A 14,686-nucleotide genomic window follows, 5' to 3' on the forward strand; every position below is an offset into this window, starting at 1 on the left:
GATGATGGATAAGATAAAAAAATCAAGAGTTCAGAGAGAAGATAGGGGTTGCCCCACTATATGTTAAGATGCGCGAAAATAGACTAAGATGGTTTGGACATGTGCAAAGAAAGCCAATAGAGGCTCCCGTCAGAAGGATAGAAACCATTATAGTGGAGGATAAGAGGAGTCGAGAAAGACCTAAGAAAACATGGGTTGCGCAAATTAAGGACGAGTTGAGTGAAATACACCTCTCCGAGGACCTGACTAGGGATAGAAATAGTTGAAGACGTCAGATTCATATTCTAGACTAGTAAAAGTTTCTTTAGTTGTCTTTCTCGCCCTGATACCTAGCTGTTTACTTACCTGCCCCTTTATACTTTTTTACCCTTCGAGTCTTTTATTTTATCCCAACCTTTGTTTTGGCTATTGTGATTCTTCTGCAGGTGGTTTTTTGATCTCCAAGCAACAATGCTAATCACATCCCTCTCTACGTAGGGTTCTCACATTTTAGGGGTTAAATTGACCGCTTTCCTCTAGTATTCCCTCTCAAGGGAGTACGGGTATGTATTGTCCGTTACCTTCCCTCACCCATACCCTTTTTAGAACAGGATATTGGGTTGATGATGATGATCTTTATTAGTAAAGCAAGTTATATAATTGATTATCTCGCCCCAAAATTGATATCATCGTTAATCGTTTAATAGATGAAAGTTTTCATTATACAATTATTCATTTGCTATCCAATATTTTCAAATTCAGATTTAAACATGAAATTATCATTTCCAAACATAGCATTAAAATGGAATTTGATTCCATATTATTCCAACGATTATTCACATTTGTTTCATGTTAACGAGTTATATATACATCCTAAACATAAAATTTACACATGGGCTCATAAGCAGACCTTCATCCCCCCATCTTCAGATTCCCTTGTGACATAAGATACAGGAGCAAAACACAACTCATTTAATGTTAACAAGGCAGAAATTTCACAATACATTTACCCCATTGCTCGTTGCTGCTTCGTTAATGTGCACAGCAGACGTAGGATCCTTGGACAGGATTATATTTCCCGCATTATCTGTAGTCGTATACTTCAAAAGATGGGGTGCAGCCACAATTCGGCAAGAGTTCCATGTCTCAGCCTTCAAATTAACTCCATAATAGCAAAGATGATCCAATACACTACTCCCCAAGACTGACCTATAAAATGTTACAAAAGCAGAATAAGATGAACAAGTAGTTTAGAGAAAAAGTAGAACATATAGAACAAGACACAACATAATTAAAGCCTATCATTCGGAAGCAACAAATCCATCTACATTACTAAATTGTTGTAAGGAGAATGAGTTTGTCATAGTTTCCATAATAATATGTGTTACATCATTCCATGGTCATAAAGATTCATTGACAAACATGTATTTTTCTTCACAATTTTCCATAACTACATAATCTCACATTTCCAACTGGTAATGGTATTAATGTTCCAAGGATGAGAAGAATATAATTTGGGAAGAAAAAAATCAGAATTGGTCAAGCATCATCATTGATAATTTGAACAAAATAAGCTTTTTTCTAAAAAAAATTCCCGAAGTGAGCAGGATAATTTTATTTCCCAAAATAAGCGTCTCCCAATCTGAGCATGAGGGATGACATTGTTCGCTATTAGTAACATCGGGCAATATACGAACAAATTGCCATCTTTTTCCCAAATCAGTTCCCATACACGTTAGAAGCGAAAAAAAATTAGATACATTTGCTTTAGTATGAAGCATAATTGTATTAAACTTCAAATTTATTCGATACATCTCTTCCTGATTCCCTTTCAGCAATAGCCCCTAACCTATAACCACCCTTGAACTTTGTTAACCAACAACCACTTCCGCCAGAATCAACCACCATAAATGACACCAACCACATGATTGCAACCCCTTTCACCAAACTACCATCACAACTGACACCCAAAAGATTCATGGGTGCCCTGGGCAAGGTGACCACTGTCACTCCAATTATCATCCACCACCATTTCCTCATAAAACTGATCTAACGAAAAAAAAATGTTTTCACTGCCAGAACTTTCAAAAACAGGTCAAGGTTTTAAGGAGCTACAACCACATACTGCTAAATGTTTAGTTCCAGGCACTTTCAAGAGAGTAGATGAAGCTTTACCATATCACCACTCGAAGGACACAACGTGGTTTTCTTCATCTCAATTCCAGAAAGGGTAGTGGGTAAGTCATCAAAGAAAATATTACTAACAGACAGAGATAGTAGTTCAATTCTACATTTGTGTCTGCCTATGCAATGCCACGCATAGGAAGCTAGTTTGGTTCTCAAAGAAGCTAGCCGGCTCTCAGTGAAGACTAAATTTGACAAAGGAAGATGCTGCAGAAAGGGACTAGCTTCCCTTTCCCTTTCACAGTAACCATCCATAGTACAAACTTATTCCTATTCAATCATCTGGATAACTAAAGAATGAGTTAACCGTATTATTTTATTTTTACCTAAGTAAATTTTGAGCAACAAATGTGAAGGGTAAGTACAAAAATCTCGCTAAGGAATTCATGAATCCACAACTCACGTTAAAAAGAAATTTAAATTGAATTCAAAACATGCAAATGATCACCCTCATGCTTACCTGCTACAAGTTGGATCTTCACCAGATCCATCACAGACTTTCTCAACAGTGTAAATTAAACTTCCAAATCCAATGTTATACAACCATACCTGGAATTAAAGCATGAGAATATTGATCAAAATACAGAACAAAGTAGAATTTTTTTGCTAGATCTTTGTTCAAGTTAACAATAAATAAGATGGCTATTCAGCACCATAATACCCCAAAAGCAAGTTGTCTCATCTCAAAGCTTCTACGCGGTAAGAAATAGAAATGATTAAAACCTCATACAATCTTGCATAGCATGAAGAGCGTAATGGAGCAACGCCCAGGCCCTCACTAATGGGTCATGGACTAAATCCTGAATTACATATGGAAAGAATAAAGCCTTACAAAAATAACATTAATCGGACAAGTATGCAGAATGCTAGAAACAGCCAATAGCTATAGGTTAATGATGCTGATACTCCAGGTACAGGTTGAACATTGAAGGAATGAGACAAACCATTAGCTAATATCCCTTCTCGCTTCCCACATAAATAGTAATCACCTCCCTATGTGGTCTCAAATAGAGATGATGCCTTACCCCTTCTTTTAGTGGGTGACTCACTAGTAAAGCCAAAAGGGAAAAGAGATTAAGAGAGTACTACAGGCCCTCAACTTCACGCATCCAAAAACCTCACTAGGCGAAAAAACAAAGAGTAGATAGAAATTAAGCTACTAAACGTATACCTTCATTTTAATTTTAAAACCCCTAAACCCTGAAGTGTAAGATCACATCATTGAACCCATGAGTATTGGTTCATAATGGCCATGTTCAACCATTCTTTGAAATCAGAGGAAATTGGAAACCAAATCCTAGGAAATAAGGGGTTTATAAAAAATATAAAAACCAAAAAAAGTGAGATCAAAGTTGATCATAATGCCTTTGATCTATAAACCAAGTTCTAACTCAAACAAAGCAGACAAGATTTCGACACTCCTATTAAATATAATTGCACTCCCATTAACCTTTACAAAGAGTTAGGTGAGAGTGCTAAACTGCAAATATCAATAAATATAGCAAATTTATCTTCCAAAAAAAAATATCGAAATATTCACAAAGTTCACTCTCGAGGATGTAGAGAGAACAAATATCATATTTTTATGTACCGTCAAAAACCAAAGTGATGTATAAGTAAGCCTCTATTGCCCAAGAGAGCCACTCAAGAGTCAAGACATGTGCTAATCCCAAGTTAAATCATAAATTGAGCCATTGAATTACATGTGAAATTTGGAAACGTGAGATTAAAAGCTAGCAAAGAAATAAAGCACTAAGCAAAAAGGGAGAGTGCAGAACATTCGGTTGCACAGTTGGTGCATGACCAACAATGTAGGTCTATCCACACATTTTGGAGCTTGGACTATTGATTCTTCCACATGCCTCCAATCATTAAATTATTTCTGCCATTATAAACAAAGCGTACCAAATAACAATAAAATGGTCAAACCAAAGGCCTAATTACCCAAACATCTGCCAACTTCATTTGTAAACAACAAGCAATGATCCTAACACAGGAAAGTTGACAATTGAATACAACTACATATTATCGAGTTATAAAACGCAACACTTTTTCTAACTAAACGCATTACATCCTCAAATAATTGCAATGCATAAGATCAAACTCCAAACCAAGGAAAAAAAAAAGAAGGGGTCGAGAACAGATCAAATGCACAATCACTAGTAGAAACATACCTCTCTAGGGAAGTGGTGGTATGACTTCTGTCGGAAATAGGGATAGTATGGAGGCAAATGAGGCACCATATCATGCTCATGAGTGACACGAATTGTGTTAGGGACATATTGACTATAATAAGAAGCAAAAGCTGCATTTCCAATCCTAGGTTGCCCAAAAGTTGTGACTTGAACATTTTTTATGTCATGATGTACCTGGATATAGATATTCAACAAACATGTTATGTGATGTAAAGTTACCAAGCTAAAGTAGAATGGGAATAAGGGACCAGCACTAACATCAAATAGCTTTGAGCGAAAATGAAATATAGACCTTGAGAAAAACAATTCTCAACCTTGCATCCTTGCCTCCCCCCTCCCAAACTACTCGGCCTAGCTACTAGCCTAATTTAGGGCGTCCCAAAAAAATTTAGGGCGTCCAAACTAGCTTCAAAAAAAAAGTCCACCTAATGACCACTAGTATGTATTGATACACCATTAGCCCTAGAATTATGCTTCTCAGGTCCATTATTTGACTTGAAGTAATTGTGTTAGATCTATGGACACTTCATTTTGAGAAATAACATGGAAACTTATCATAAACTGGTCAACTCATACTTTTGGGCACATACCCAAGTCCAAGTAACATGAGCCTAGAATGTAAGTGCTAAGTTTTTATGAAAAGAATATTAAGGTAACTTTTTGTCCTCCTTCCCCTTTCCGACATCACAGTCCCCCTCTCTTTTTAGTTTCCCCTTACCAAAATGATCCTTTTTCTTTCTTTCCTTTTCTCTTGCAACATGGTAGAGCACCAGCAGCCAGTGAGTAATACTTAGAGCTCAAATTACACAAGCTGCCAAAATCCAACTTTTTAATCCCTTGTTCTTGTGTGCCTAAATTTCAGATCTAGGATTTTTCAACTCCAACAAAGAGTTCACATTCCATTTGGTGACACATCTGTTTCGCTCTTGGAGAGCCTCAACCATAATCGGTGACAGCAATTGAATCGTGTTGTGTCAACACGAGTATGAGGAGGGTATCTGGCGGGTTGAGCTCCATAGCCTAGCTTCACTTGTTCCAAATATAATGGCACATTTCAAAAGGCAACTAAATTTTACAGCATAGATTGATTACAGAGTCATAATCTCCCAAAAGATGGAAGCCAACAACACAAGCAAAACGCACCACCAAATCTGATAGTATGCAGTTACTTTTACAAAATATAAATAGGTAAATAGGGCACATGACTTGATAGAAACTAAAGAATATTTAACAATATCACTTAGTACTCCAACACAGCCTCAAACAGCCAAGTTCCCTAATATACCATTTAAGAGTAACTCTTTCAAAATCACAGGAGTCTATAGAACTAGCAAGGACACAAAAAAAATAATTCAGTTAAGACTGCGTAATTACACATGAAGCATAGAAAATGGAAAATAAGGTCCCTTCTCATGCAAACATAAACAGTTCAGCATAATATCCCTTTGATGGCTTATAGAACATTGAAGAAAAAAGAATCTGAAAATACCTTGAGGTCAAGAGCGCAAATGGCAGCCATAGCCCCACCCATTGAATGCCCTATAACTATAACGTCAATATCTCCAAATAATTTCTTTGCTTGTTTGATACCATCTATCACTCCAGGCCGCATTGTGGTGTTATGGTAAGCATTATAGAATCCATGATGAACCTGAAGGATATAATGAAATAGGAGAAACATCACCTTTTCTATGATCAAAGATTGGTAATATGACTGGCAAAGCGCCACAAGAATATTTATGTTACACATACCATTGCCTCAGGCATCTCTGGGTAATTTAAATCAAGTTGTTTCCAGTATAGATCTTCAACCCAATTCTGTATGCTGTACACAATGATCAAATTTTAGACAAATATTGGACACTAAGTTTTACAACCACACAAGGCAAAAGCAAAGGTAGCATACAACCAACAATTGAGTGATAATGATATTTAGCCAGTTCGTAGCTTAGTGTGGATCTTAATAAGAACATCTCTAATGATGATAAAGAGTAACTGATATCAGCTTGTTAAAATCTGAAAGCCTGAAAGGAAGGAATAACAAGCTCTTGTTGACAACATAAGATTTCTAATCTAAGATTAAAAAATGACTCTGGCTAAAGACAAAAATTAAAAAACAAATACACTCTTCGTACCAAAGATATGTTTCCACCTTTTTATTCATGAGTCTATAATTGTAAGGGAAATTTGTAAAGAAACACCTTTTAAAACCCCTTTTTTGTAAAGAAACACCTTTTATAATTTTTTTTGTAAAAAAACACCTTTTAAGAGACTATTTTTTAAAAAAAAACACCTTAAATCAGTTTCCGGTGACTTTTGTCAACTTTCCGGCGTTGACTATGCCATTTGTCAACTTTCCGGCGTTGACTTTTATTTTTATTTTTATTTTTATTATTAATATTCTTTTTTATGTAAATTTTTATTTTTATTATTATTTAAAAAAAAATAAAAAAATAAATAATAATAATAATAATAATAATAATAATAATGATAAAAATAAAAATAAAAACAAAAATTAAAAAAAATAATAATTTTTTTTAAAATTTAAAAAAAAAATTTATTATTTTTTTTTTATTATTATTTTTTTATTTTTCCTTTTGTTTTTATTTTTATTTTATTTTTAAATTTTATTATTATTATTTTTTTTATTTTTGTTTTTATTTTTATTATTATTATTATTATTATTATTATTATTATTATTATTATATTTTTTTAAAAAAAATTTTTTTTTAAAATAATAATAAAAATTAAAATAAAAAAAATTATAATAAAAAAAATAAAATTAAAAACAAAAATAAAAAAAAATTAATAAAAAATTAATAATAATAATAATAAAAATAAAAAGTATAAAAAATATAAAATAACAATAATAATAATAAAATAATAATAATAATAATAATAATAATAATAATAAAATTAAAATTAAAAATAAAATAATAATAATAATAAAAATAAAAAATAAAATAAAAATAAAAACAAAAGGAAAAATAAAAAAATAATAAAAAAAAAACTAAAAAGTTTAAAAAAAATTATTAGTTTTTTTATTTTTGTTTTTATTTTTATTATTATTATTATTATTATTATTATTATTTATTTTTTTTAATTTTTTTTAAATAATAATAAAAATAAAAATTTTTTAAAAAAATAATATTAATAATAAAAATAAAAATAAAAATAAAAATAAAAGTCAACGCCGGAAAGTTGACAAATGGCATAGTCAACGCCGGAAAGTTGACAAAAGTCACCGGAAACTGATTTAAGGTGTTTTTTTAAAAGGTGTTTTTTTACAAAACAAAATAATAAAAGGTGTTTCTTTACAAAAAAGGGGTTTTAAAAGGTGTTTCTTTACAAATTTCCCTAATTTTAATCAAACGGGATCATAGCTTTGGGACTGAGGAAGTAATTCGGCAAAAACATGGGAGTATGACAACGCAGGATCTTCTGTCACTAATAATCTTCAAAAATAAGTAAATAGACGGAGCATTGTAAAAGAGACTAAAAAAAGCAATTATATGTACAATGGCACAAACTGACAACTATCCCACAAAAACAAATCAGATTTTAGACTAAAAATAAGTAAATAGATAACCACCAACACTATTGGCTGCCACCTTATGCTAACTTTACATAGGCTTTATTAAATGATCAACTGTAGTGACTCATTAGGTCAGGCTAGCAAAAGTCCAGCATAAGCAGAAAAGAATCCATGTTGCAAACTTTCCAAACAAGTTTTATACTAGACATCAAACATCTGATGATCATTCAAAATTTCCAATTCAATGAATAATATTAAATGGATAAAAAAAGCTCAAAGATTCTTTTTTCCTCAAATTCAAAAACTAGAGATCAAACACAAATCTTAGAAACTTCTTTGCAATCACATTACATGTAGATAGTTGTAATTTGTAACCATCAATTTACTATTAAGCTTCTTAAAATACCGAATACAAAGAGAAAAAGCTCCCAAAAATAGCGAAGGAATTATGAGGCAAGACAAGAGTAAGTACAACAGGCAATAAAATCTAACCTATGCTCTTGAGTTCCCCTAAATGCAACAATAATGGCATTCAGATCCTCAGCCACCCCAACATATGCCTGTAGTTACCAGTACAATGATATTGAAGTTATAACTTGTATGCATAACGTCCTATGAAGCATAAAAGAAAAACGCTATATAGTAGAATAAAAATGTACGAGAGTAATAGACACACCTGCAAGCAGTGCTGGACATCAACAATAAGCTCTACAATCTCAAACCCCTATCACAAGATACAAAGCCCAATCAAGACAAAAGCACAGCCGCTAAAACCAATTAAATAAAAGAAGAAATTGGAAAAAAAAAAAAATAGTGATAGTAAGCCAAGAACCTTTGTCATTCCATTACATCTTGAACATGTCCAGGTGAAGAGTTCAGTCAAGTCTGATTCATACACCTGAAGAGATAACCGAATCCAAGAATCAGTTATGTAGCATCCTGAACATGCTACATTAACTTAGTGATGAAAGCTCCATGGCAGTGCAATCACAGTAACTAGTTCACTGATTTCACAACCAATAATGAAAAACATCATGCAACAGAGCATGACAGCTTCAGATAGCATCAAAAACGAACATATACTTGGACAAAACTGGGTACAAGCATCATATCAGGAATAAAATTTCATAGAAACAAAATAACAGAGTTCTTGAGGGTACGCAAAACCTAACTCTCTCAAGAGAGATCCCAATCAAATCAACAGATAATGGTGAAAAAACCAAATATAAATCTACACAGCTCCTATTCCATAGCCACTACATGTTGATCCAAGGTGTAGTTTTTAAATGATATAACGCTGGTTTTAATACATATATGTTTACAAGGAAAATGAGATTTGGTAGTCAATTAAATATGCACTGCCTCACTAAGCACTAAACCCTCTTTTGTATACTCTTTCTTGAAATTACAAGGTTTGAGATACCTTGTAAGACATTTCATTTCATCAATTTTACAATCACAAATTGAATAATTGCTTTGGTAACTCTTCCATTGGATGAAAGCATAATATCAACAAAGTAGTTAATTTTCCGTATCTCTTTCGCTTCTAAAATTTAAAAATTTTTGGATCACTATGGAAAGAAAGTAAACACAATCAAAACTTGAGATCAAAATTATATATTCAATCAAAAGTTTACAACAAACAGAAGTATTTAAGACAGCAGATGCAAACAAGTTCTAAGCATAAGCGACTAAGATGATCACGGTCCTCTTGCACAATCCTAATATTGCTTTTATTTGGAACAATCTACACGGTTTTCCTTTGATTTTCAAGTGACAGTTTAAATGTAGATAAATGCGATGTTTTTAGTCTGTGACTTTATGGTTTCCAGAATTGTAGAATTTCATTAATAGGATGACTTGGGCCATTCAGGTTACTTTTATTTCATTTGGATTAATCTAGACATCTTGGTTGTCTACATAAATCCTTAGGCAGTAACATTCAGAAGAAGATTTTATGAAGATTACTTATGTTAACCGTTGGTGCTTTGACAAACTAACAGAGTTTCCTATCATTTAGGCAGAATTTGAGGCTTTTAACGAAAATATTTTGTGCAAAGTTTATCATCAAACCATTCCATCCAAAATATGGTTCCATTCATTGAGTCTTATCCATATCCATAGCTCAAGATTTAATCTTCGATCTTGATTCATATCAAACTGATAGTTTAGAGCTAATCCAGATCAAGAGCAAAGCTTCAACTATTTGCATGGCATAGGCTGAGAAATCATAAAACCCCCCCGACTTGTAAAATTAACCTCTAATTTTCATGGTCAGCTGTAAATAAACATAGCAGTTGCTGAAACCAAGTAAGTGAAGAGAGGCGGGTTGGCCTTAGAATAAAATTCAATTTGGATATACACCATCACTCAAAACATTTCCTAAACTCTAATCAGGTGAAAATCCTACAAAAACCAGGAACATAATTCGATTCTTAAAATTTCTTGCTGAAGTGACCACCATAAGAGCGTATTTACATTTCTATGATTAATCTAATGCTGATATGCATAGGATACTTACAGCAGCATTGTACTCGACCAAAATTTTGGCCAGTGTGTGATTGTAAACAGGTAAACCATCACTCTCTCTAAGCTTCAGCACTGTGGAAACAAAAAACCTTCATCAAACCTATAATATTATCCACTCAATAGAAAAAGTTACAAATCCGAGAGAAAAACAGTTAGTCAAACAGCCATCACGTAAAAATTACTCATGATCTGATATCATCCTAAGATAATCAAGTTCTCTGTAAGCAAAATACATCATACATATAAAATAATTATAGCATCCATATAATACCAAAGCCTTAATCCCAATATAGTATAGCATATACAGAAAAGGCACACATCAAATGTAGGCCAACTTCTTAGATTTCCGTAATTTATGTATCAATATTCAGATATGTTGAGCTCACTCTCTAAAACTACCTAAATCCACACCAAGCATAGTGTAAAAACAAGGCCGCATCACATTGTATCAGCCACGATGTAAAGGTTCTTTAAACAAGAAAACAATATTTTCCGCGTTGTAAAGGTGTAAAAAAAAAGTGTTTTGGGCCATATCAAGGGATGTCTCATGATTCAACCGATAATTAAGCGTTACGATAACCGCATCACTCTCGTTCCCACATCACTATTATGTTACCATGATCGCGCCTTACAACATTTTTACACTATGACCCCAACGGATCAACCTTAAATTATTGTTTTTGTTATGCAATTGTGGAAGCTAGGTGTTAAGGCAAAGAACGGTTGCATATTATGGCTAGATCATGTATTAATGAACATGATAAATGTTGCAAGTATTCAGATGAAATTATTAAATGACAAACAATAACATCAAATTTAATAAGGTTCACCAACATGGTTACATCCTCTTCCAACGATAGTGTTTTGTATTTTGTGTACAAGGATAATAGAACTAAAGGGTCAAACACATACAATGAAGGAATTACATCGATAGAGATAATATATGAGGAGGATAAGTGGAATAAGAAAGAGATTTACAAACCTAACAATGAGTATGGAAGAATTAGGGAGATACATAAAGCTCAAACCTTAGCTTGACATGGGTTAATTTTACACCTACAACAATTCCTATTTATATCAAAGGCAAAGTGATGCTTCACATGCTTCAAAGTCCAATGCTCAATGTTGTTCCAAATGTCAAATACTCCAAGACAATTAAGCACTTTGTTCATCTCCCAAAGCTTAGCATCAATGAGGAAAATCTTGGGTATGCAACCCATGCTTCAAGCAACTTACAATGCTTACACAAAAATAGCCATACACGAGTTCTTGACCATAAAGCATGTGCCAAAGAATTGATTTACTAAAATGGCTTTACCAAAGTCGTACTTTTCTCCATACTAATTCACGAGGAACACCCATAATCAAAAGGTCCACACAAATTGAGTCAAACAAGTGACCTAAGTCACACTTCTCACAGTTTTGCTTACTAGTAAATGAGTCAATTACTAAACAATCAACTCCAAGGCACAAGATAAGAAGAACCTCTTTAAGAATGCCAAAAGAAGAGAAACCAAGATAGATAGGTGTTTGTAAGCATAAGAAAATTATATTGTAAGAGTAACCCTACCTAGCAACCTCAACAATCAAACTAGAAGGCTAACTAAATTCTAATATATCAATCTAGTAAACTAGTTTTTTTTATGAGCGGGATATATTGGGTATCTTTCTCGAGCGGGATATATCAATTTAGCTACGTCTCCGTATCTTTCTCGAGCCGGGACTCCTTTGGCCACGCTTTCCTTTATAGGTAGGTATGAGTTGCCACCGTCCTTTCCTCCCCTGACCCTGTCCATAGTTTTTTTCAGGGTAGGATGATGATGATGATGATGATGAATCTAGTAAACTAGTAAAGAATCACTTTCTTAAAATAAAATGAAGGTAAGAATGAATATCAACAACACTTATCATTTATTTATCACCTATAAGACATTTAAGCTAACCAATAAAAGGAACTAGGTGATATCACTTCCAACAAAGAAGCGTTATGGAAGGTCATGAAGCAAAATATAGAAACACTACAAGTGGAGTAACTCTCAATAAAAGATCCATTTATAAACATTTCAACAATAAAGACTACACAAAGTTGAAACCTTTGGAGCAATCCTAGAGACATTTTCTTAGAGAGACCCACTTGATAACAAACCCCATCACTAGATACTACTCCGTAAAAATACACCACTTTTCCATGTTACTTTGTCTCACTCGTAGTGCTAAAATACGGTGACGGTTGTAATCGATAATATGGTAACAGGGTAAAGTGGTCATCACACTTCCAAATATCGGCCTAAACCATGAAATATGGCTAGAAACAGCTTAAAACACATTTTCTTTACACCTTTACGATGCGAGTAGTACCAATTTGGTAAATTTGAAAACCTTTACGATACAGATAAGATAATACAACCTTGTTTTTGTACTATGGTCTCACTTACTATGCACTCTTTTTTCTTTTTCTTTTTTTTTGCAATGGTCCAACTCTGTTTCTTTTCATTTCAATCACAAAATTATTCTCTCGCATCATCTCATTCACTCATTTCTCTTGTCCATGTGCATTTTATATTAAACTCAAACGACAAATTAATATTTATATTTACAGAGCAATTTCATGGGGACAAAAGGGAAAAAATCATCCCAATTGGAATCCACAATATCTCTTGTTTTTACTAAGGGAGCAATTAATTAAAACAATATTGAAGAGGCGTCAACACAACAATCTAAAAACCAAACACAATGACACAAAACCAAATCTAAAGTCGAACCATATCAGACATTGTAGGTGGAGCTTGGCATGTTCAAGGTGCTCGACAACTCATTGCCCCTAAATTAAGTGGTCTAAAATATGAATTTACATTAAGTTACAATTATTTTGCTTTGGTTTAATTACTTGTTTTTAATCCAACAATTTCATAAATATATTATATTATATATACATAAACCAGCACCTCTAAAATTACTATAGTGTGTGTATTATTGCTTCGGCAAGCATAAATGTGATCTTGTAAATTAAAAGTACTAAATTAAATTGGGCAAAAATTCAAAAAGAAAAACAATAAGCATACCTCTACCGAATGAAACGCCAAAAAATAAGAAGAAAAGGAATCCCCACAAGAATCTAGTTTTCTCCATAATCTGCACAACAATTGAAAAATTAGAAATCGGACCAAGTAATGAAAATCAATTGAATAAACAAATTAGGGTAGAAGCTTACAATCAGCAACCACAAAACCAAAAATTGGACCAAATCAAGCAAGTTATAATAAGCTGGATAAAGTTTAAAAGGCCGAAATTTGGAAATTAATACGACGGTGGAAAGAATCGTTGCGTTCTTTCCATACTTGTTCTGGATAAAGTTCTAGCGTCAACAATGATTGAGTCACTTCAATTTAGTCCTTTCTCCCTTTATATTTGCTAAATAAAATAACATTTTTTAATATCAAAATCAGTATATTTGTATCAAGCCCTAGGGTTTCCGAGTAAATTAAACAAAGGGAATTTCTACTTACGTTACGTGCAAGGTTTTGTGGTAGTTGGGAAAAAAACTACCAAAACCAAAATATAGAATGAAAAACCACAGTATATGATTTGTCGAGGGACGCAAAATATATAGACTAAATAGCTCAATCAATATAAATTTTAAAAAAAAAATATATGTTTTTTGTTTTAAGGCCGTTTTTTTAAAAGACGTTCTGTCACAACTCACAACAGATTTTATGTCAATTAAAGCAGGTATTGCTTTTGTAAATAAGATAAGATAATGTACTAAAATTATTAATTACTAGAAAAAAAATACATATATGAGGTTATTTATAATTATACAACGAGATTTAACTATATTTATAAATACCCGTAACACTTTAAAGTATTTTTTTATATCTCATTAATCATTAGTAATACATTACATGGCGTTTAAATAACGAGATTTAACTATTTTATGTGTAACACTTTAAAAATTTAGACTTAAATTTAAAATTTATTTGGTAATAAAAATATTTACATGATTAATATTTAGTCATGATAGTATTTGTAAATTAGAGAAAAATAATTATTTTGGATGGAATTTTATAAAATTTAAACTATTGGGTTTAGTTTTGGGAAAAATAAATTATTGGGTCATACTGTGGGAGTGGGATATATAGACTGTAGACTATTAATACTAAAGTGATACATTTTTTTAACTTGGGGAAAGTTTATTAAGTTATTTAAATTATATTCATCGTCAGAAAAAAAAGTTTATTTAAATTACGAATATTATTACAAAAAT

The 14,686-nt window shown here is 32.5% G+C and overlaps 1 protein-coding gene across 1 annotated transcript; it reads right to left on the reverse strand.

Moving 5' to 3' along the window:
• Nucleotides 1-631: 631 nt before the first annotated feature.
• LOC130817330 (lipase-like) lies at nucleotides 632-13,946 on the reverse strand. The gene is made up of 11 exons (XM_057682968.1): nucleotides 13,634-13,946; nucleotides 13,485-13,554; nucleotides 10,415-10,494; nucleotides 8,726-8,791; nucleotides 8,570-8,617; nucleotides 8,386-8,453; nucleotides 6,111-6,183; nucleotides 5,848-6,009; nucleotides 4,338-4,532; nucleotides 2,624-2,712; nucleotides 632-1,188 (listed from the first exon to the last, which is right to left on the reverse strand). The coding sequence occupies exons 2-11, from the start codon at nucleotides 13,549-13,551 to the stop codon at nucleotides 975-977; spliced, it is 1,062 nt and encodes a 353-aa protein (XP_057538951.1). The 5' UTR covers nucleotides 13,552-13,554; nucleotides 13,634-13,946; the 3' UTR covers nucleotides 632-974.
• Nucleotides 13,947-14,686: the final 740 nt, after the last annotated feature.

The sequence above is a fragment of the Amaranthus tricolor genome, chromosome 1 (genome assembly GCF_026212465.1).
Source record: "Amaranthus tricolor cultivar Red isolate AtriRed21 chromosome 1, ASM2621246v1, whole genome shotgun sequence".
In the NCBI taxonomy this organism is placed as follows: Eukaryota; Viridiplantae; Streptophyta; class Magnoliopsida; order Caryophyllales; family Amaranthaceae; genus Amaranthus; species Amaranthus tricolor.